The sequence below is a fragment of the Branchiostoma lanceolatum genome, chromosome 9, assembly GCF_035083965.1.
Source record: "Branchiostoma lanceolatum isolate klBraLanc5 chromosome 9, klBraLanc5.hap2, whole genome shotgun sequence".
Classification (NCBI taxonomy): domain Eukaryota; kingdom Metazoa; phylum Chordata; class Leptocardii; order Amphioxiformes; family Branchiostomatidae; genus Branchiostoma; species Branchiostoma lanceolatum.
Window position 1 is genome coordinate 1846557 of NC_089730.1, and position 22885 is coordinate 1869441.

The 22885-nt window shown below is 41.9% G+C and overlaps 3 protein-coding genes across 3 annotated transcripts; 2 read left to right on the forward strand and 1 right to left on the reverse strand.

Moving 5' to 3' along the window:
• Window positions 1-4147: 4147 nt before the first annotated feature.
• On the reverse strand, window positions 4148-6955 carry LOC136442201 (apolipoprotein D-like). The gene is made up of 5 exons (XM_066438938.1): window positions 6929-6955; window positions 6074-6206; window positions 5554-5675; window positions 4997-5088; window positions 4148-4525 (listed from the first exon to the last, which is right to left on the reverse strand). Exons 2-5 carry the CDS (start codon window positions 6191-6193, stop codon window positions 4293-4295), a joined length of 567 nt encoding a protein of 188 aa, XP_066295035.1. The 5' UTR covers window positions 6194-6206; window positions 6929-6955; the 3' UTR covers window positions 4148-4292.
• Window positions 6956-8504: 1549 nt separating this feature from the next.
• On the forward strand, window positions 8505-12690 carry LOC136442483 (apolipoprotein D-like). The gene is made up of 5 exons (XM_066439359.1): window positions 8505-8625; window positions 9299-9442; window positions 9831-9952; window positions 10414-10505; window positions 12169-12690. Exons 2-5 carry the CDS (start codon window positions 9323-9325, stop codon window positions 12402-12404), a joined length of 570 nt encoding a protein of 189 aa, XP_066295456.1. The 5' UTR covers window positions 8505-8625; window positions 9299-9322; the 3' UTR covers window positions 12405-12690.
• A 3105-nt stretch (window positions 12691-15795) lies between these two features.
• LOC136442447 (zinc finger protein 239-like) lies at window positions 15796-17139 on the forward strand. Its single transcript, XM_066439309.1, has one exon. It carries the CDS (start codon window positions 15829-15831, stop codon window positions 16579-16581), a length of 753 nt encoding a protein of 250 aa, XP_066295406.1. The 5' UTR covers window positions 15796-15828; the 3' UTR covers window positions 16582-17139.
• Window positions 17140-22885: the final 5746 nt, after the last annotated feature.

Here is a 22885-nt window from a genome sequence, read left to right on the forward strand (position 1 = left end):
CTCGAATGTTTCAAGACGAAAGAGAAAATCAAGTGGCCCAGAGCCAACGACAAGGCTACCTGGGAAGAGTTAGACAGCGATTTGAGCAACATCTTAGAACAAGGCCTGAAGGGAGACGTCGAAAGGAAGTTGAATAACTTGGGAGACTTGGTCTACGACTTTTGTAGCGGGAGGCTTGGAACACTGTCAAGTGAGGTGCGCAGATCTAGTGACACAAGCCGTTTAGGTAGGAGACAGAGGGAAATTGCTAAGCTGATTCTTCGTAGGAGACACTTTAAGAAGTTATGGAGGAAGGCTAGCCCAGATGAGAAAGGTGGTCTCCAAGCCCTGTGGGAGGAGGTTAGAGCCAGACTTAAGACTCTGAGAAGAGCAGAGAGGTTGAGAAGGAAGCGGAAGAGAAGGGAAAACCAGAGGAAACAGTTCTACAGGAATCCATTCAAGTTTGTTAGGTCACTCATCGAAGAGATAAAGGGAGGGAATCTCACAATTGAGGAGGAAGATCTGGAAGCCCACCTGAAGGCAACGTATTCTGACCCGGAGAAGAACAAGCCTTTAGATTCACCAGGGTATGTACCGAGACCAGTGCAACCTTCAGATCCTATGGATGTCTCTCCACCAAAATGGAGTGAAGTATCGGCAGCAGTACAGAAGGCTCGAGCAGCAGCAGCTCCAGGCCCGAACGCCGGAGTGCCCTACAGGGTCTATTAGATATGTCCAAAGACTCTGAGAGTACTGTGGAAGCTCATGCAGGTGGCCTGGAGGAAGCAGTGTGTGCCGAGATCCTGGAGGAGAGCGGGTGGAGTACTGATCCCGAAAGAAAAATTCTCAACATCAATAAACCAGTTCCGGAACATTTCATTGCTCCATGTAGAAGGCAAGCTGTTCTTTACAGTTCTTGCTAAACGTCTCACCAAGTATCTGCTCTCCAACAGCTACATAGATACAAAAGTCCAGAAGGCGGGCATTCCAGGTTACCCAGGCTGCACTGAACATGCTAACACAATATGGAGGCAAATTCAGCTTGCGAGAAGTCAGAAGGAAAATCTACATGACGTCTGGCTTGATTTAGCAAATGCCTACGGGTCCATACCCCACAAGGTTATCCAGTACGCCCTTGAGTTCTTCTGGGTTCCCGTGGAGATGAAGCAGACTACTTTGCAGACTTCAGACTAAGTATCAGTACACAGAAGTATACAACAGGTTGGCAGAAGTTGGAGAAAGGGATAGCTATGGGGTGTTCCATCTCACCATTGCTCTTCACCATGGGATTTGAAATCCTTCTAATTGGTGCCAAGCAGGTGGTTGGCGGAGTTAGAGCACCAACAGGAGAAAGAATGCCACCAATCCGTGCTTTCATGGATGACGTCACAAGCATCCTCCGAACTGCTCCATGCACGAAACGGTTACTTCAAAGGCTCGAAGAGTTGACTGGATGGGCCGGTATGCAGTTTAAGCCCTCTAAGTCCAGAAGTGTATCACTAAGGAAGGGGAAGATTTGTAACAGAACATTCTCAGTAAATGACCAAAGCATTCCGACCATACAAGAAGAACCAGTGAAAAGTCTAGGCCGCCTATATACAAGTAGTCTGAAGGATGCCGAGAGGGGACCAGAGGAAGTAGAGCAAGCTGCCAGAGGCCTTAAGAGCATAGATGGGAGCGAACTTCCAGGAAGACTTAAAGTATGGTGTGTTCAGTTTCTCCTGTTTCCTAGGCTAAAATGGCCCCTCAAGACTTACAGTATTTCTATCTCAACAGTGGACCAGATTGACAGAAAAGCCAATGCCTACTTTCACCGATGGCTAGGCGTTCCGAGATGTCTATCATCTGTGGCATTGTTTGACAACAACATGTTAAGTCTCCCACTCACATCTATTGCAGAGGAACACAAGGTGGAGAAAGTTCGACTTGTTCTGGAGTTGGAAGGGTCACGAGACTCCTCAGTGAGAGCAGCAAACAAGAACATTAACACCGGTAGAAAGTGGAAAGCCAAAGAGGCCATTAACCAAGCAACAAGCAGACTTCAACATAAAGACCTGGTGGGTTCAGTACAGGTGGGAAGGACAGGTCTAGGCTGGGGGGAGAAAACCCAGCGGTGGTCAAGTGCTAACTCCAGTGAAAGAAGACAGCTAGTGGTTCAAGGATGGAGGAGGAGAAAAGAAGGGTGGTAGCTGTTGGCCAGAGGCAGCAAGGAGTATGGTTGAACTGGGAAGGTGCGGTAGAGAGGTGGCTCACTTGGAGTGACTTGTGGAGCATGCAGAATGCTAGGGTGAGTTTCCTCCTACGCGCAGTATATGATGTCCTCCCAAGCCCTCAAAACCTCACCCGATGGTTCAAGAGTGAAGAGTCTTGTCAGCTGTGTGGTGTAGAACAAGCTGGACTGAAACACATTTTGTCAAATTGCAGAACTGCCTTACAACAGGGCCGGTACACATGGAGACACAACAAGGCACTGAGACAGATTGCAGTAACCCTAGAGAAAGTGAGAAAGGAGACTGCGGGAACTGAGGCAGTTTGTAAGAAGAGGGCAAAAGCCCAGAGGGGTAGCGCCTACCCATGGTAGCAGCACAGGAGGAGGCCCACTTTGTAGAGGAGTGTGGGAGATGTCAGTAGATTTGGATAAACAGCTCCACTTCCCAAGTGTCATATGTGAGACAGCCCTGAGACCAGACCTTGTCCTGTGGTCTGTGGATCAGAAGTCAGTAATCATAGTGGAATTGACTGTACCCTGGGAAGACAGCATACGAGAGGAAGAAGCTGAAGTATGAAGAACTAGTCCAGCAGTGTAAAGAGAACGGCTGGAGAACCCAGTTGTACCCAGTCGAAGTAGGAGTTCGTGGGTTTGTGGGAGCTTCACTCCTGCGGTTGTGCAGGGACCTTCAGATTCGAGGGAAGGCATAGGCTCAGCTTGTGCGACAGGTGTCTGAAGAGGTAGAAAAGAGCAGTTTTGTCATCTGGATTAGAAGAAAGGACAAGAACTGAAAGAAGTAGAGGCGGCTGTGCCAGAGGCAGGATGGAGACGTCCACCCTGCCGTCTCGCCGACCAGAAGTGTCTCAGACATAGGGGACGAAACACTGATGAAGGCCGGAGTCTGACCGATGATCTGGTGCAGCCGCACCTTGGGTGTTGAAAAGCACGTCAATTCTAGCAGGTTAGTTAAGACCTGTATGTACCTGTGCAAATGAAGACCTAATTTGCATAATTACTGAGAAAATACTATAAGTCAAGAGGTGGTTGACGAATCATTATGAAATGGTATGTAGACAGGTTAAGCGATGCTTTGTATGATTAGACGATAAGTATGCAAATCAGATTCTAATTTGCATAATTAATGAAAAGTACTATAATTCCATACTTGTAAATGACGGCAATTTCATACTTGTGCAATTGGAATTTATGTGAATGTGAACATCGTTGAAATACATTATGCTAAAAAGGACCTCATTTGCATAATGGATGATAAATGTTAGCATAACATTCTTTGTTAAACTCTTAATAACATAATAGGACAACTTCTGTTATTTGGGCGAGGAGATGATCAGCTAGTATGATTTATAATCGATGAGAAACACCCATTATAAGTCAGGCATAAATGTTAAAATTAGTTGGCGAAGGTATGAGGTCGCGGAACTCTAGTTATTACTTGAACTACCGATTTATGTTAAATTTGAAAGTCGAATGTTGTGGTTCCGTGAGGTGTGCTGTCCGTTTTCTTTTCGTCATCAAACTTCCAGAACAAGTTGAACTTTTCTTCCTCGTCAAGAGCTTTTTGGCGTGTAAAATCATCGATAGGCTCTCACATAATGAACGGCTGTGATCAAAACAAGAACACAGAAAACCCCAACGATTCTAGCCATACTGCCTGCTGCAGTTGACGATACATAATTATATTTTACGGACAGTTGTCTCTGGTGTATGACGTATGCGTTTCCAATACAACAGGCTATTCTGTTTATAACTGACGAGAGGGTCCCGTGTAGGCAAACAGTTTCCTGGGAAAATGAGTCTTCAAATAGACTTTAACAACCAGGGCGACACATGTACTAGCAGGACTGAACCTAACTCTATAATGAAGAATTTAGAAGCACTGTCCCCACAGCAAGGAGGGGGCACACTGCTAAATAAGATATCAGAAAGACAGGCATAACATTCTTTGTAAAATGTAGTTTATTTTTCCCTTGATTACAGAATGAAACTGACAACGTTCGAACGGTTTGAAAAACAAGTGTTTTCGTTACTTTGCAAAATTCTACGTTTTGTTTACTTAAACGTTACATTACAGTAATTGGCGTAGTTACACATTACATTTATTGACATCTTGTACGGTATCAACCATCTTCGTAGCGTCGATCTTGAAATTTTCTAACATTTGGAGGATGTTTTTCCTGGTCTCTTTTTCTACTGTGCGGTCGCGTCCGAGGATCCACAGGAACTCGACCTTGTTGATGATGTAGTAGGAGCAGGAGTACACTACGGTGTAACTCTCGTAGTCCGTGTCCAACACCCAGTACTTCCCCCAGGGTTGCCCTATTAAATGAAAAAGACAACATCAATTTTCAAGGGCATTTAAGAGTTATTATCTACTTATAAGTTATTGTATAAGAATTGAGTAAACTCCAAGCATATGTATCGTCCTGGCTTATTTTGTGTTTTTGTGGCCCTTTCGTTGTGTGTATGTCTCTATCTCTATCTCTGCAAATTCTCGCGTACGTTTTCTCTAGTTCTACCTGCCTTAAAAGGTGGAGAGTTTAAAATGTGTACTACTAGAAAGGCGCACTAATGTTGCAAAAACACTTAGACTGAACCAGCCGGCATCTGATTGGAGATTAGCAGTCAAGGTCTTCTTTGATGCATTGTCTAAGTCTGCGGTATATATTTGTTGAAGTTGTATGAAATCTATGGAAATGAAAATTATAATAAAATGGGAGAACACCATAAAACCCTTCAGAGCAACTCTGAAATTGTACTTCTTAGGAAGTCACAGATATGGAAGCTTACATGAGGAGAACCTGACTTGCAGATGAGCCGGTACGTCGGAGCTGGGGTCATCTCGGACTTGACCGATGACGGTATCTACAATACCACCTTCCCTAAAAATAGACCAAAACTGTCTTGAAACGTAATTGTAGAACGCAGCCATCAAAAACGTCTATGCACCAACACTATATTTTGAGATCCCCTAGTAGTGGACATGTAACAGGTGTTTGTTTCCAAAATCATTGGCAACAGCATTATTATTATAAGGAAAGCTTATGCCCGTGTAACGGGTTTTGTTATAATTATTCACGAGTTGATCACAACATTTGATTATATGGGAAATAGACCATTAAATATCATATTTCTCTCGCCTTACACGTAGCCTGGAAACCATACCATCGGGAACCCCCTGGTATCTCTCCGGCGCTAGCGCCCGCCCATGGCCAGACAGATTTGCCCGCTCAGTGGTGGTTTTACGGCCTTTGCTTAATGCTCCTAAAAGCACACCTACGTTGACCCGCAGAGACTGGGACCAGGCTACCTTACACCTAAAATATGAGGAATTGATCCAGACGTACTTTATTTGTGTATTGTTGACCCTGACGATATTGTCGTCCTGCAGGGTGTACTGGGCCGTGCCGCATTCCCCATTCTGAAAACTGTTGGGATATTTGGAGATTTCGTACCAGCGGCCCATGTACTGCCAGGAAATAGAAGGCATGTACACGTTAGTATAGACGATAATAAGACACACGAAACCTGCTACGGACGATTCTAAATTTCTCTGCGCAAAACTCTTTGATTGTGTCATGTGAAAAATAAGTATGATGTTCTATTTTAAAATATTCAAAATATAAATGGTTGAATATTCTATTTGCTGACCAGATGGTCCTAAAAGTGGATTTAGGACATACATGCTTAATTGTTTTCTTTTAATTGTAAATACGAAGACAATAGTTATCTGACGTAGGTTGAATCAAGGATAGACGCACACAAAAACACGCAATCCAGGATGGGAGCGGGTAGTAGCCACATCAAGGTAAAGCTCCTTTGTGAAGGTAATATAACCAAACGGCACTAGTAATAAATGTAGATTACCGGCTGTAGTTGGAAGTTGTCCTTTGTTGTGACGTCAGGACACGACCCGCCGAACCATGTGATGATCTGTGCATCAGCGATAGCTGCACAGGCTACCGTTGCCAGGATGAAGGTGATCATGATGAAAGCTCGTCTGCAGAAGACAAATGAATGTATGTGTTGTGTTAATGTTTGCTCTGAATTCTATGTCATACATACTTATAGTTATTACATGGTAATGATGTTTTACTGCAGGTTCTTGCCCATAGGCTAATTGCAAGTACATGTGACACGGAAGACGGACAAACAATGATGAACACAGAACAGTATACTCTAGTATAACTACTGAGTCAGACACCAAACTCTAACTTATTGGCCTTGTTTTCCGAGAAAGTGGAAGACGAATGATCCCACTTTTTCTGTTATATATAATATATAGATATGTCTATCTTTTCTGAAAATTTGGCAATACTTGTACATGAATCTGAGTTGGTCAACAGCAATAGCCGCGTAGCACACAACGCAGGCATGCGACTGCGGCGGACTACACTATATAACTCAGCAAACGACTTGTCCTGCTGAAACATTTATTTCAAACTTTAACTGCCTTTTTCAGCAGATAAGGACGGTAAATACATTTCAATTTTCGGGCAAAGCTGGGTCTAATAAACTTTTGTCTTTCAATAGAAAGTGATGATTTACCTCAACAGAAAACGTCGTTGGATATAAATGCTCAAACATTGAATGATAATGCCGTCGCTATAAGGGTCTATATGGACTGATGACTATTCTATCGTCTTGGAAAAAAGAAGGGAACCCAGAACAAAGATAGATTGAAAAAGAATCGCAGACTAAAAAGTGAAAATGTTCACTAACCTGATCTGACTGCCAACTGAAAAGGGTTCGGGAAAGTGAAGTGGTCTGTCTGAGACTGAATCTGATTTATATAGCCTAGAATTACACAACATTCCTATTCTCAACTTTACATAATCTAAATGATGTAAGAGTTTTGAGGTTGTGTAAGTCGATGAGAAGAGACAGCTGTTATGTCTATATATTTTACTTTCTTTGAGCTGACACAGGATATCAATGTAAACACTTGTACTTAAACACGTGCGAGTATACGTGAGACTAAAGCCCCCCTCTCACTGGACCTGCGGCACGCTGGCGGTGTCGCTGCGGCCGATCGCGAAATTCAGCGACAGAAAACGAATCTTTTTAAGCTTTGTGTGTTTTGTTGTCTTTTAGTCATACTTGCATGTTTTTAATGATATTCCCTTTATAAATTCAAGGGTAACACAAATCCAGTTAAGGTCGCAGCGACGCCGCCAGCGTGCCGTGGGTCCAGTGAGAGGGGGTTAAAAGGGGTACTTTAAAAGCAAAATTTTCATGCTCGCAAAAATTAATCAAAGTTAAGAAAATTTCTTCACAGAAATGGACTATTTGTAATCCAGTCACAGAGTCATAACCCCCAGACTCATGATGGTGATGATGTAGTCCTTGTTTATGGTTTCAAATGAGGTAATTTCCAAAGATCCAGGGAACGTATTCATCCAGATATATTCAAGTATTCACACACACACACACACACACACACACACACACACACACACACACACACACACACACACACAGCTGCAGCCTAGTTAAAATTGAATGTCAACTTGCCAATACAATTCATTGTTTTTTATTCAAGAAAAAGAGCATATAAAGAAATTGAATACCCCTTTTGTAGACCAGGAGTTACGTGCGTTTTATTAATTACAACGGAAGTGCTTTTTCTTTCTCTCGATTCGGTGTAATCGCTGTATGCGCACTGTAGGTCATTTGAAAACACGAAATTTTGGCATATGTTTCAGTTTTGAGACTTCAAATTGTTTCTTGGACTAGCGTCCTTTATAAAAAGGGTAACAAAAACAGATCAGTTGACTCGTTAAAATTGTGTCTTATATGTCAAACATAAACCATTGAAAACAAGACAGCTACTTGGCTGGGAAATTGTATCAAGGCCTTTAGGCACATGCACAATACATTATTTTCCATGACAAACCTCTACATTGTGAACAGTATTTTTTTCTGCGCCAGGAAAAGCTAACTGTACAACACGTGTTATAGGCACATGGTTATACATCAGCAGCAGGTCACCCCCTCTCGATTCCGTAACCTGCAAACGTTAAATAAACAGTAACAACGTGGCGGGAATGTGTACTTTTGCTGATAAAAGGATGTGGTCACCCAAACGTATAATCTCACCACGTGTGATTTGCGCGTGATAATATGAAACAACAGAGATGTCCTCGGAAGTGTTGATATTATGTAAGGAACAGGTGTCATCTTCACAGACATCGGATATAAAAGTGGGTCACAACGTAGTATTTACTTTGAGTATCCTTGTCGCTGATTGGACAACGTTTCTTCCGTTCAACCTATCTAACTTATGAAACCCCAATTATGTAAATTCGAAATGTTGCATAATTCTAAGCTATATAAAGCAGATTAACAGCTTTGTTTCAAGCAGATATCTTCACCTCAGCGACGGCGTGAACGACTACAACTGGCATTCGAGATCAGAGGTACGTGCAGCAAGGCATAGACTTTATTATGTCCTGTCCTCTGTGAATCTTTTTATGCTCTTTCTAGTTTCTAAGGGCGGCGGCATATCCCTTGTAGCCTGTTGAAGTTAGAAATATACGCCGGCATTTGTAACGTTAAATCTTGCAGAAACAGATACAATATTCAAGTCTTAACATCTGGATTCGGAATATTCTAAGGTTCAGAATGTAGTCAGGCAATAGTTTACTCGAGAAATGTACATATAGTGCTCGATGACATGCATGTTAAAGGAAACCCAGGCAATATTAAGGCCCTACAATCGGATTTTAAAGTCAATTTATTTAGTCATTTCTATGCATGATTAGTTCATACAACACTATCACAATGTATAGCGACGTCCCTCATGCAAAAATACGACGTCGTTGTGATGTGAAAACTCACCGAAAATTGTCGCCGGGGTTTTTGTAGGCTAGCGAAATTAAGGGAATCATCGTAAGGCACGTTTTCACGCGGTTTTAGAATGCTCAAAGTATGAAGTTATTACGCATATGTGCTAAATAGCGTTAGTAAATGGCACTACCTTAAAGGTTTTATAATTTTCTTATTTCTATATTTTGGGCCCTTATATTGCTTTAGTTGCCTTTAAGAAGACAAGAGATATTCGGGCAGTAATGAACCATTCATAATTTGCAGACGAAGCACTAACGATACTTCATCATGAGAACCTTCATCGCGGCAATCCTGGCTTTCACGGCCATCGCTGATGCACAGTTCATCACCTGGTTTGGAGACTCCTGCCCGAGAGTCCCAACGAAGGCGAACTTCGACATACGCCCGGTAATTCTAGAGAGTTGATTTTATTTTGAAACATTGGATTCTACACGTACCGCATGGATAATTCAATCTAAGTCAGGACGAACTTTTTAACATGAAAATGGGCCAGCTATCCATCTTCGTGTGCAACTTGGCCACGTTATTATCATGTTAAATATACATAATAATTGATGTGAAATTGTTCAACAGCGTTGAAGACGATTTGCCTACATTAAGGGATGATATGATTTGAAATATGCATGAAATAAAATCAACGTCTATAGTTCTTAACGTTAAAATTGAATTAACTTGAAAATTTGATGTGTCATTGCTTTTTGCAACACTGGGTTGAATTTGTACACGTTTCAGACTTGCTGTTGCAGTATTTTAAATCTTCTCCATTTTCTTCCAGTACATGGGACGTTGGTATGAACTCTCCAAATACCCCAACAGTTTTCAGAGCGGGGAATGCGGCACCGCTATTTACAGCCTGGAGGAAGACAATACTGTCACTGTCAACAACACACAGATAAAGTAAGCCTTAAACAATTCTTGTCATTTGGGCGCTAGGTACTCTAAAACACCTACATTAAGCTTTGTTGGTATATTTACTAACAGAGAATAACCAGAATAGTATAGAAATAGTAAAGGTGAAATCTAACAGCCATTTAGAGGTGAAAATGGGCAATGGGCTGTTATCCACAATGTGTACACAGTTTCGGAAGGCGGAGCCCATTTCTCTCCTTCGACCGCCTTTTACCTCCACAACCAAAGGTACCCATTTTCATACATTGGTGGAGGGATGAATGACGTGTAGAGTGCCTTTCGCAATGAAACAAAATCGGTGGCATGTCGGGGAATTTGAACCCAGAACCTCTAGGTTCTTGGCCAAAACACCCTTACCGTTACCCCCACTCCATGCTGAATAGAAATAGACGCCTCCTAGTTGGATGTATCTATTCATGTTCTAACTAAGATGGCGTCGCTTATTTCAGGGACGACGGGAGGAGCGATACCGTCATTGGTCAGGCCCGTGACGATCCCGACTCCGACATCCCGGGGCGTCTGCAAGTCAGGTTCTCTTCATGTGAGTCTCATTAATTTGTAAAGAGCGCACGTTATAATAACGTTCATGAATTACACAGAATAGCGTCGGCTTCGTTCATCATTGTTTGATAGTGAATCTTGATTCATCAGACGATATAACCACCATTCGGCTCACCCTTACCTCTTCCCTCATGACCTCAATGAAAAGCGGCCTGCGTGCCGATTTGAGCTTATCATGAATAAGCTAAGGGTCAAACAAACTAACAAAAAATACCAGTTGTTGTGTGATTTACAGAAGTCGCTGTACTTTTCTCATATCAATAATGGTTGTTGTTTAGTGGTCACATCCATTACATTACATCAACCCGAATGTCATAACACTAGAAAAAAGACCGGTGGGTAGGTTCTTCAGGTTGGTAAATATCGGAATGAAATGTTTCTTCAACACAACAAAAACTTCACACCTATCCGACAGTTGCAGTGGGAAGTAAACCAGTCATTGTCGCACCAGTTGTATACAAAATTACAAAAGTCAGACAGTCTCATGGACTACTTTCGTATTTCGACATTAACTGATCACATTGTACAGGTTACTTTACTCTACTATCAAAGGCAACATAGCAAGTCTATATGCTTGTTGGTCACAGTCACCATCTGAGGTGTGTATTGTACTCTATCCGAAGCGACCCATGGCGAAACTCCATTAGAAGGTTAAGGTATGGGCAATAATCCGGAGTGTCGCCGGATGGGTCACTGAACGGTCTCATTACAAAGAAGAACGAGGGCGGGTGGGTGGGTGCTAGATTCGCCGAACTTCCTTTACCTTACCCCACGAGGCTCATTCACAGCGCCCCCTAAGCTACCCGTCTTACTCGAACGGATACGTCTAATCCTGGCGACGGTAAATATAAGATCCCTCCTCAGCACCTGGAACTAACCAACTCGACCTCAGAACAGGCTAGGATCGAAAACCAACTACCCCTGAGTCCCTCCCGAGCCCCCCCCCCCCGGCCAACCATTGCAACTCTCTTCTCTATTGCTCCCCATCCCCCGCCGATCGACCACACCGTCGTAGCTCGACAAGACAGAGAATACGCGTTCTGAGGCTTAAATACGGTTCTGTGGACAGGTGATAGAGTACAGCTGGTTTGTGAGGTCACGTGGACTGCTTCCGACCAGGTGTCGCCTCTTAACGACGCGAAACCCGGTCAGAAGCGCCCAAGTGTCTCACTTTGAATAGTAAAATGAATACTACAAGGACTGCTGGATGGTTACGATCCCCATGTTGATGCACTGAGGAACGTGACAGACAGTCCATGGAAACGTCGACTAGATCACTAAGTCTTGGTTGTGTTAACGAAACCTTTTACCCAGCAAGATGAATGGTTCGAGCTCACATAACGCATGAGCTGAAGAATTCTAATCATTAATATATCAAGACCCGACGTTTTGGTGACCATCTGGCACCTTCCTCAGGGCAATAATGACCGGTCCTACTTCGCACTGCAGCTAGGTGTCTCTGCTGCAGTGCTACAAATGCGGTCCCAAACGTAAAGTATTGTGACATCATAGAATTATGTGATTGTGAATGCAGAACCTTGCTATTCAGTCATTAACCAACCTGATGGAATTCATCACGGAATTAAGATAATCATTCTTGAAACATTCACTTGTGGACACAACTCATATTTCTTCTTCACCAGTCCAACCTTGGGGAAGTTACTGGGTGGTGGATACTGACTACGACAACTACAGCCTGGTGTACTCCTGTAACTATTTCCTCATCAACCGGGTGGAATTCCTGTGGATCCTCGCACGTGACCGCGCGCTCCCCGAGGGCACCATGAACAACCTTCTCCAGAAGTTAGAAAGTTACAATATCGACACAACCAAGTTGGTCGATACCGTACAAGATGTAGAGATATGTGATAAGTCATAAAATGAACCATTGCATATTAAGTTCTGGTATTGTAAGATATGTGATAAGTCATGAAATGAACAATTGCATATCAAGTACTGGTAATGTAAGGTATGTGATAAGTCATGAAATGAACCATTGCATATTAAGTACTGGTATTGTAAGATGTGTGATAAGTCATGAAATGAACCATTGCATATTAAATACTAGTATTGTAAGATAAAAATGTCGATATATCTGATTGTTCAAACGTTATTTGAGCTGTACTCGAGGACGTGTACAAATAAAACGCATCTAAACAGGTTCATTTGCCTGCTTGCATGTTTATTTATTTTTTTACTCTACTCGATCGTGTCGGCTAAGTGTTAAACAAAGTCACAAATAAGGGTCGAGCTGACAAACCAATGAATACAGACGTTTTCTACAGATTGAAGCAAGAAAGCAGGAATGTTGATGGGCAAACCCTCCGAAATTCACGGCAACATATTTTCCTTTCACGCATGATTTTAGAAGAGTACATATCAAAGCACGAAAGCGGTCGTGCGTGTGTTACGCCTCGTGTTTGAAACATAAAGAATTGTTACGAAGGTAAGTACCTGTTATATGTCGCTAGGGGAGCTCACAAAAAAAAAGACAAAGGTGGCAAAATATGTTTCTTCCAATAAGTAAAACTAGAGCTGCCAACCAAAGCACACTAACAACACTTCCAGTGCTTAGTAATATGCTGTCACCGAAGATATTGTGTTGTGAATGACGTTGAAAGCTAGAATTTGCCATCAAAGCTAGAACACCAATCCTAGCAAGCCTCTGTCCAGGTCCTGTTGTTGCTGTGCTAGTGGTCACATCAATGATGGCGATAATCCTGGCCGGGGCGCCGCTCCCACCGCCGATTGAGATGGGGAGGGCGAAGATGGTTGCACCGGTGGCGGGAAGCTGGTCCAGGCAAGCCACGTTCTCCAGGAAGGGGATGTTCAAGTTCAGCAGGGTTGCGTGACTCCCCTTGGCCTTTATCAAAACAAGTAGACAATGACACAGAATATCACAGTTGTACAGAAGCACCCTCGATGGCTATCAATCGAGGATTGTCATAGATGTTTACAGAATCACATCGACATCGGAAGCAAAAAAAACTTCTTGTAACAAATTGCTTGCAAAGACAAATGTTTTGTTCTAGACGCTAACACGTGACAGTTAAGATCCATTCTGTGTAATCCTTGCTTCTACCACATGGGCTAACAGAAATGGAAACAGTGACGTCACCGTACCGCTGTTCGAGAGGAGTGCACAGAACAAGTGTCTATTCCCACGGCAGTGCCCACGGCGTGCATCCCGCGTTTGTCGGCCAGCCAGCGCGCTGCCGCCGGGTCCAGACAAGAAAAGCTCAGACCGTACTCAATTCTCGACCCCTTGTAATGCCTCGGTCAAAAATGGAAAAAGGGGCCCTGCCGGGTAGTTCACGGGCCGTTTCTTGCACTTTCGGGCGCGACCCCTATGTAGCACCGGGCTATTTTTGTGCACGGCGGGGACCCGAGAAAAATTTAATTCTGACTTAAATTTTCGCTGGGGCCTCGCTGACAAAAAGGGCCGTCAGCACTCCACGATATGTACCCCTCCGGTTGCCGGCAGTCCACCTGGACAAATAACAATTTGTCTATCCATTTGTTTGTTTGTTTGTTTATTTTTTGCACACCAAGAAAAACTAGCTTATACGATTTTTGCATCGGTGTAGATCTGCTTGGAGATTAGGCTTTATTGTCGTCCCACGCAGACAATGTCGCATGTGGATTTCTTTCAACTGGCATGTTTATTTTCTCTATGCTTACATGTATATAAAATGTATAATGATAATAATAACACGTGATATCCGCCTACATTACCTTACTATGAGTTTTCAAAGTGTAGACTATTTCAGACTTTCCTTACTATTACATGGCTAAACCACCACACTACATCCTAAAGTTTTCTAATCCGTCTTAGCATTGATTTACATTTGTATATGGAGAAGTTTGTTTGATCATTCTGAAAATTGATGATACCATTTGAAACACCTAATCATACTGAATAAACATCCTAATTACCCCTATACGCCCACCATACACTGTCCCGGTCCGTGATTATTTGTTGTCTCCATCCTCGTGTTGTCTGCAATCTTTCGAATGTTGTCTACAATATGCGTCTTAGATATTGTACCTCCCTTTGTTTCATAATCAAGTAGAACCCACCAAACCGGTTTTATCCGCCCTCTCTGTCTCTATATAAACACACGACTACTCTGCTTCTGCCATTACCGACTCTGCAGACGTGGAGACCTGGGTGTGTGCCGAAACACTGTGCAGTCCGTTGGAGCGTTGTATCTCGGTAAGTGCTGCCTTGAATATATTTTTCAACCTGCTGTGATATCTTGCCTGTAGATTAACAGTACACCCTGACAAAAAGCGTGGGAATTGTTGCTATTCCGAGACCAGCAAGGCGTCGTTAGATTTATTAGGCTTACAATGTATGATAATGTAGGTCTTGAAGCATCAATGCAGGTATTAATAAACTTTGATCTACTAGTATATACAAGCGAATGTCACCAGACCTGTTCATATATAAAGAAGAACAAAACATTCGTCAATACGATAACAGAAGTCAATAGTGATTTTATTTCCTTTTTTTTTACTTTGGCGACTGAGGATATTATTCTATGTTAAATGTGTACATTCATATTTTCACAATTTGTGTAGGTTGGTGAATTTTGTGGATTTTGCTGTATCTAATTTTCAACCATTTTGAATTATTGGGCCATATAAAATTTGTCTTCGCTTGATTTGCATATGAATTAGTTATTTTGGCTTAAACCCTGGTGAACCAGAAATCTCGTCCAGTCATGATCACCGGGTACCGGGTGGCCGATTAAAAGATCTATCCAGTTTCTTGAGCAACAGTTACCTTGCGTATCCTATCCCCATTTTGATGTCAAACTTAATCTACAACTTGAACTTGTAGATAGGTAGGTACGTATATAATAAAGCCTCAAAACATTTGCTTTTTATTTCTTCATTTGATAATTGTGCAAGTGGCTGTCCCAGTTTTTGTCGTTTGCAAAGTCGCTGTACGTGTGTCTGATTCGACTCCGTCCTTTTTTCAGTAATCAACTCCAACCCCGAGCTCTCAAACAGGTTTTATCGGCCCAAAAGCCCTACCGATACATTAGTGTCTAAAGGGGCCCCTTTCTGTATCTTATTGCTTCAGAAGTTTTAAACTGGCGTAACATTGTGTTCCCCTGTCCAAGAATTTCTTTTTGTTTAATGGTGTGAAAAAGTTTGGGAAAGAAACATGATGTCATTAAGAAAAATTCTAAATGACACAGCGTGCTTTTTGCTTGTGCTGTTTTAAGCTACATCTGATTATCTTCTTATCTAAAACGAGGGCTGTCTCTTTCCTTCACAGGTATTTACACGTCATGGGAAGCAGGGCTGAAGCCGGGCAATACGGGGACAGGACAGGGAACGAACCAGGTGTTTCCGTTGGTTGCCAGTACTGGAACGTGGAGAGAGACGAAAAACTCGTTCCGATGCAGCTTCCACTGCATACTGCAAATCCACACGAGGAGTCCAACAGTCCTTATGAACTGAGTCAAGCGACACGTGTACACACGATGGCTTCTTCTTCTCTAGTCGCCATTCCAATCTGCTACACTCTCCCGTTCCAGTACCCCACACACATCCTTCCTCTGGGGGTCACAGCTTCCAGATCTGACGCAAGTGAAAAACCGTACCAGTGTGGGAAGTGCAGCAGAGAGTTCAGTCACATATCTGAGTTGAAAGTACACATGCGGTCTCACACAGGAGAGAAACCGTACAAGTGCGGGGAGTGCAGCAGACGGTTCGGTATGCTGTGTGCTCTGAAGACACACATGCGGACTCACACTGGGGAGAAACCCTACAGATGTGAGAAGTGCGGCAAACAGTTCAGCCAACAGAGTTCTCTGAATAAACACTTGACGATACATACAGGAGAGAAACCTTTCAAGTGTGAGTTGTGTAACATGCAGTTCAGTAGACCGGGCCATCTCAAATCACACATGCAGACTCACACTGGAGCGAAACCGTACAGATGTGAGAGATGCCGCAGTCAGTTCTCTCGGTTGTGTTCTCTGAATAGACACATAGCACGGTTTCACAAAGGAGATCCTTTGAAACAAGCAAGACGTTGATAGAAGGTCACAACAACACGGCGAACTCAGCAGAAATGAATACTTGAGGAGAAGTGCCGAAGTTATAGCGTATAGTGGCGCGTGAGACTGGCGCCTAAGCTTATTGCAAAATCTGACACTACTCACTACTTATTGTATGTAGATTGTTATCGACATGATAATACTACATGCCTGTGGAATGTGGCAGTATCAGGCAAAGTGCAAAAGACTGTGTTGAAGAAACTGCTGTCTCTATGTTATCGGGGCATGTGCGTTTTCAACCCAACCCAATTTACTTGTGAAATGCAATAGCTGTCCGGCATAAAAACACATGATACTAGCTACTATGTCTAGTATAAAGATTGTTATTGGTATGGTACACGTCATAGATAATGTAAACCAAAATGTACTTCTCTGGACTCAATTGCATATCACCCGTGGTTATCTTAAGAAATTAACGTTACATGTTATTTACAAGTCTAGTTTGTCATTGTTAGTTATAGACTGCTTTCAATTCATTCGTTGTTGAAATTGTTTCGCTCACTTGTGTTGGTTTTTGGAATAAAAAGTGCAAACAGATTCTTGTGCATGTGATCTTTTTTTGCCAAGAGTTGGAGACAGGTAACAGAGTGTCTGGACTATCACAGTTAGGTAAACAGTCCTGTCGCTAGTTTACAGCCCGATATCTCAATGAAGAAAAAACACCTTTCTAGTCGTCTTGTCGTCTTTTCATATTGATCTCCGAAAAAACGAAGGAGGAAACGAAGCAGACAAGACGTGCAACAGACCTTGCCTTTTTTTATACAAGTCTCTAGACACGCCATTTTGACAATCACGTGGTTTTAAGCTGTGACCACCCAGTTCGTACGAAAAGAACGACACGAGGTCGCTGTAAGAAAAAAAAAATCCCCCTTTTCTATTAGGTGCGTACAGGCGACAGTTGATTCTCCCTTTCTAGGTGCAAATTTTGCATATGGTCATTAATATGGTAATGTTTACGGAGGTTTGTGTAAATAGGATAACTCTATAAGTCTTGGAAGTGTATGTATCCTTATGACAATGGGTAGGTAAAGGCAAAAGTTAAGAAATAGTTAGATTATGGACTCCTACCAGCTTTCCATGGTACTGCAGAAGAACTTCCAGTTTTCATGTCTCGTGTTCTGGACACGATGTGGTCATGATTTTTCAAAGATCATAATAAATAAGATAATTTGGCTCATGATTAAGTGACATTTGATGATTCTGAGACTCAACTGAGGATGATGAAATGATTCTAAATTGCCTCCTTTGCAAAAGATATGACTTGCATATACTTTGAACACTGTTACTTTCAAATTGGTACAGAAGACCATTGACTGATGTAATCTAAGCAAATGAGGGCTTTACTTACATAATGAGGAAACCTTAGCATACGTCAATTGTGAAAGTCAACCCAACACACAAAAGACGTCAGAAATGGCATGTTCATGAGATAAAGTCAAATTGTCAGGGCTTCTTCTCGCCCCTAGCCATACTTCATATGAGGGGTGTCTTGAAAATGAAGAGCGAAGCATGGTACGTGCAAAATAAGCTACAAGGCTTACATAGACTCTCCAGGCATACCGGCTGGTTTCCTATGACGGCATTAGTCTCGCCTAAGATGGGAGACATTGCTACCAAGGCGCCAGTTTTACCGAGTCACTGCCTAACACCTGAAAGATGTCAGAATTTGTCGGGGCTTTGAATTTGTCACTCGCCCCTAGCAATACCCAATGTAACGGGTGTCTTGGAAAATGGAGAACAAAGCACGGTATGTGCAAAATAAGCGGCAGAGCTTATATAGTCTCTCCAGTCGTACCGGCTGGCTTCTTACGACGGCATTGGTCTTGCCTTAGATGGGAGACATTGCTAACAAGGGGCCAGTTTCACCGCTACTACCTAACACCCGAAAAACGTTAGAAATTGTCGGGGCTTCTTCTCGCCCCTAGCCATACCCCATGTAACGGGTTTCTTGAAAAATAGGGAGCGAAGCATGGTACGTGAGATTGTCGCGGCTTCTTACGACTGATGCAACTATTGAAATCCCGTCATTCACTACTATGGTATTGCATTATTTTCTTATTAATGAATTGATTCAGTTAATTGCATAATCGATATCTATCGATATTCCTCTCTTTTTCAGTGGCATATGCCTCATGTCAGGAAATCCAATCATGGTATACAACAGATTATGAATTGCCTCCTTTATATGCCGATTAGCTTCTGATTTGTTTAATTACCATGATCTTACTGTTTTAATCATTATTACAAATCAAAATTTCTGCTGTAGTGTCGTAGGAAACCGGTAAGGGGGGGGGGGCATTATTAAACCTCACCTTTGTTTTCCCCAACTCTACCCTCAAATTATCAAGAGGATCCATTTACAGCTTTTAGAGTTATGTTGTTCACATACAACATACATACATACAAGTTCTGCAGTTTCACCGTAGGACAGCCCATTACCAATCAATAACTTTATTGCAAGTTCATGCCCGAAGGCTAATTGCAGACAAACAGGTACATGGGAATACATGGGAATCAAAAATAGTTATCTAGACTACTGTCAAAGTTCTATGTTAACTAAGGTTGACTATGGTTGGGTTTGACTTCTTTTTTGAAGGCAGTGGAAAATGAAGAGACCCACATTTTTCATCGTAAGTGGGTTTGTTGATTTTAGTAGTGATATGGATTTTTGTAAGCTATTCAAATGGTAAAAGCTAGGAGAATTAACGGAAGCTGTTTTATATAAATCGTTTCTTTCGGCCTCATATAGAGGGCATTGGCAAATGAAATGTATTTCATTTTCCACTGCGTTCATTGTACAAAACTTACACATTCTCTCGTGAGCGGGCAGCTTTTTATATCTACCCTTTTCTATTTCTAGTGGATGTGCGCTTATTCGTATCTTACACACAGCTGACCGTTGTTCAAAATCTTTGTTGGAAAGATATTTTTCCATTGAGTATTCTGTTTTAACATTCCTATAAAATCTTAACTTACTGTCATCGATAGATAATTTATAAAGAAAACTTTGAATGTAAATGTCGGTCAGCCTTTTTCTTAACAATGTACATATATGTTGTATGTCTAGATCGAGATTGTTGGCGTTCCAGATAAAGGAGTATCCGCTATTGTCAAGTACATCTTTCACATGTTGTAACCAGTTTTTCTTGTTGCTATTCACTTGGGAAGACTGTTGATACAATAGAGCATCTACTTGTAAAGGATGAGTCAAAGGATCGAGTTGTCTGAGGCGCAACCAATACTTAACTATGCGGATTGACACATCTAAATCTACCGGGAACACTCCAAGCTCTGCTTTACTTGCTATATTGCTGGAATTTCTGTGCACTCCAAGAATATTTTTACAGAAACGGTTCTGTATAGTTTCAATCGGACACCTGTCATTCAAATGGTCCTTGCCCCAAACCTCACTGCCATATAACATAATAGATTTAACACACACATCAAATATTCTTAACAGAGCCTTAGGGGACAGAGGTGAGCGAAAGAGCGGTTTGAGACTGAAAAGGGCTTTACGTGCTTTTAAGGACAACTGCTTTTTTGCTAAGGAAAAAGTACCTGATGAGGACAACAATAGTCCCAGATAACAATAAGAATTTGTTATTTCGATAGTATCTGAGCCAAAGGAAAATTTCACATTTTTTACTGATCGTCCAGATTTGTTGAAAATTACAACTTTAGTTTTCTTCATGTTTACTTGTAGTTTCCATTTTGTACAGAACATGTTCAGTCTGTCCAAGGCACGTTGTAATCCTTTTTCCGACTCTGAAAATATCACGACATCATCAGCATATAATAAACAAGGAACAAGTAGATTGTGTAGAGTGGGGGGTTCGCAGTCGGGATTATCTAATTCTTTGACTAAATCATTTATGAATAAGTTAAAAAGTGTGGGAGAGAGGTTACATCCCTGTCTCACGCCTCTATCAGTAATGAATAATGGTGTAAGACCCGCAGAGGTTTTGACGCAGGTCTTTGGATTAGAATACATTGATGTAAGTAAACTATAGAATTTACCACCTATTCCCGAACTTAGTAATTTGTAACGGAGTCCCTCTCTCCACACGCAGTCAAATGCTTTTCTAAAATCTACAAAACATGCATATAAACGTTTGTTAGTATTGGTGTGTTTAGATATTAACGAGTCGATGACAAACAGATTATCGCTTGTCCTAAAGTTTTTCCTGAAACCTGACTGATATGGGGAGAAAATGGAATGTTCGTATAAATAGTTAGTGAGGCGTGTGTTCAGAATTGTTGTGAATAACTTGGCGAGACAACTAGTGACAGAGATCCCCCTATAGTTGTTAGGGTCGTCTTTGGAGCCGCCTTTGTGTATGGGGACAATATGACTTTCACACCATTTTTGCGGAAAGTGGCCTGATGACAGGATTGAATTGAATAATTTGGCCAAAGGATTTATAAGGATATGGGCAGCACTTTTCAACATTTCATTAAGTATTAAGTCGTTTCCAGAGGCTTTACTGTTCTTTAATTTGGAGATTGCTAGTCGGATTTCGTTTTGTTTTATCCCTGTGTCTAAGGGATTATGCGTTTCCAAATCACTCTCTAGTTTCAGTAATTCCGTTTTGATCTGGCAGTGAAAAGTGTTATCAATTTCTGTTTCGGACTTGTCAGAGTTGAATTCGAAGGTTTTTCCATACAAATTTTCAAAGTGCGTGTGAAGGGCTTGTTTGTCAATTGTTTCTTGTAAGGCGTTGTGATCATTTGATTTAAACAGTTTAATTAGATCCCAAAACGCTGACGGGTTGTTGGCCGAATGAGAGTCAAGTTGTTGGAGAATGTTCTCTTTGTGATCTTTTTTCGTTTTTCGAATCAGTCTAATATATTCTTTCTTCCTTTTAAAATACTGGCCCCTGATAAAGGGGTGCCGTGGATTTTTTGAAAGCAATTTGCCCAGATTATATAAATTTCGTCTGGCTGCTGCACACGTCTCTGTGAACCAGTTTTTCTTAGTTTTGCGTTTGTTTTGAGTTTGTCTTCCTTTCTTTGTACAGCGTAGTCTAAGCGATTTTTTACCGGCTTCTTGAAGTGGCAATACAAGGTCATCAAGTGCGCTTTCAATTGAGCACGGTGTTAATTCATAATTCTTATTGAGGAATGTATCTAAAACAGAAGAGAATTCTTGTTTGCTGACTATTTCCATAAAACTTTGGTTGGAATCGTTGTCTCATACAAATTTGCAGTGGGGCCTAGTCTTCAGATTGGATTCCTCAGGCGATGGATTTGAATTACAATGTAGGATTAGAGGCAATTTACAATGATCTGAAAGTGGGGTTAACGGATGGACATGAAAGAATGATATTTTGTGTAGTAGGATTGCTTCACTCGCTAGAACATAGTCGACTGCACTTGTACCTTTTGGTTGAAAACAGGTAGGTTTTCCTAGTACATCACCAGGGGTTCTACCATTAAGAATTCTCACTTTACTATTAATGCACAAATCAATCAAATTTTTACCGTAAAGGGTGGGATGGCCTAAGTCCATATTATTTCGGGGAAACGGGTGGTCGAAGTCATAGTGCTCGGGTAGGGGTTGACTGTCTACAGGCAAATCATCAACAATATAATCTTTAAGGTCCCCGACACGGGCATTTAGGTCCCCTCCTACTATTACTTCGCCATAGCTGCTATAGTGGGCAATTTCTTCTTCCAAAACATCAAATAAATCATATGTTCTGTTAGAGTGAATTGTAGATCTACTAGTGAGGACTTATATAAACTGACGCTAAATAAATGTCTCTGTCAATATTAAGCAGCTGTTTGCTAATCTTAACCCATAAAACATCTTCGGATTTACTCTCTAGCTTTTTAACGAATTTGCTATATTGCCTCTTAAATAGAAATATGATGCCCCCAGAATTACCAGAGTTATCCATTGTCTTACCGACACCTACCCACCTACTAAATATCATTAATATTCATCCACAGCTTCTCGGATTGTGCTGTTTTCATCAAACATGTACACATGCATCCAATGCCACTTCACCGGGGTAGCGATGGTAGCGATGGTAGGTAATGACGAAGAACCGTATTTACCCTTGGCTCCGAATGCTATCCACACACTGACATACATGTCTCTGTTGTTGAACACAACATCAGTCAGAGATAAAACTACACCTGCCCTTGGCACTGAACACCACACCTGTTGGAAATACAACAACACCTGTCCTTGGTGCTGAAAACCACACCAGTCAGATATAAAAGAACACCTGTCCTTGGTGCTGAACACCACACCTGTCAGTCAAACGACCAAACTTGT

Coding starts and splice junctions, on each gene's coding strand:
- LOC136442201 (XM_066438938.1), bottom strand. CDS start 6,193: ATGATCACCTTCATCCTGGCAACGGTAGCCTGTGCAGCTATCGCTGAT. Junction 5,676..6,073: donor ACAACTTCCAACTACAGCCG/GTAATCTACATT, acceptor ATTTCCTGGCAG/TACATGGGCCGCTGGTACGA. Junction 5,089..5,553: donor GTCAACAATACACAAATAAA/GTACGTCTGGAT, acceptor GTCTATTTTTAG/GGAAGGTGGTATTGTAGATA.
- LOC136442483 (XM_066439359.1), top strand. CDS start 9,323: ATGAGAACCTTCATCGCGGCAATCCTGGCTTTCACGGCCATCGCTGAT. Junction 9,443..9,830: donor CGAACTTCGACATACGCCCG/GTAATTCTAGAG, acceptor ATTTTCTTCCAG/TACATGGGACGTTGGTATGA. Junction 10,506..12,168: donor GCAAGTCAGGTTCTCTTCAT/GTGAGTCTCATT, acceptor CTTCTTCACCAG/TCCAACCTTGGGGAAGTTAC.
- LOC136442447 (XM_066439309.1), top strand. CDS start 15,829: ATGGGAAGCAGGGCTGAAGCCGGGCAATACGGGGACAGGACAGGGAAC.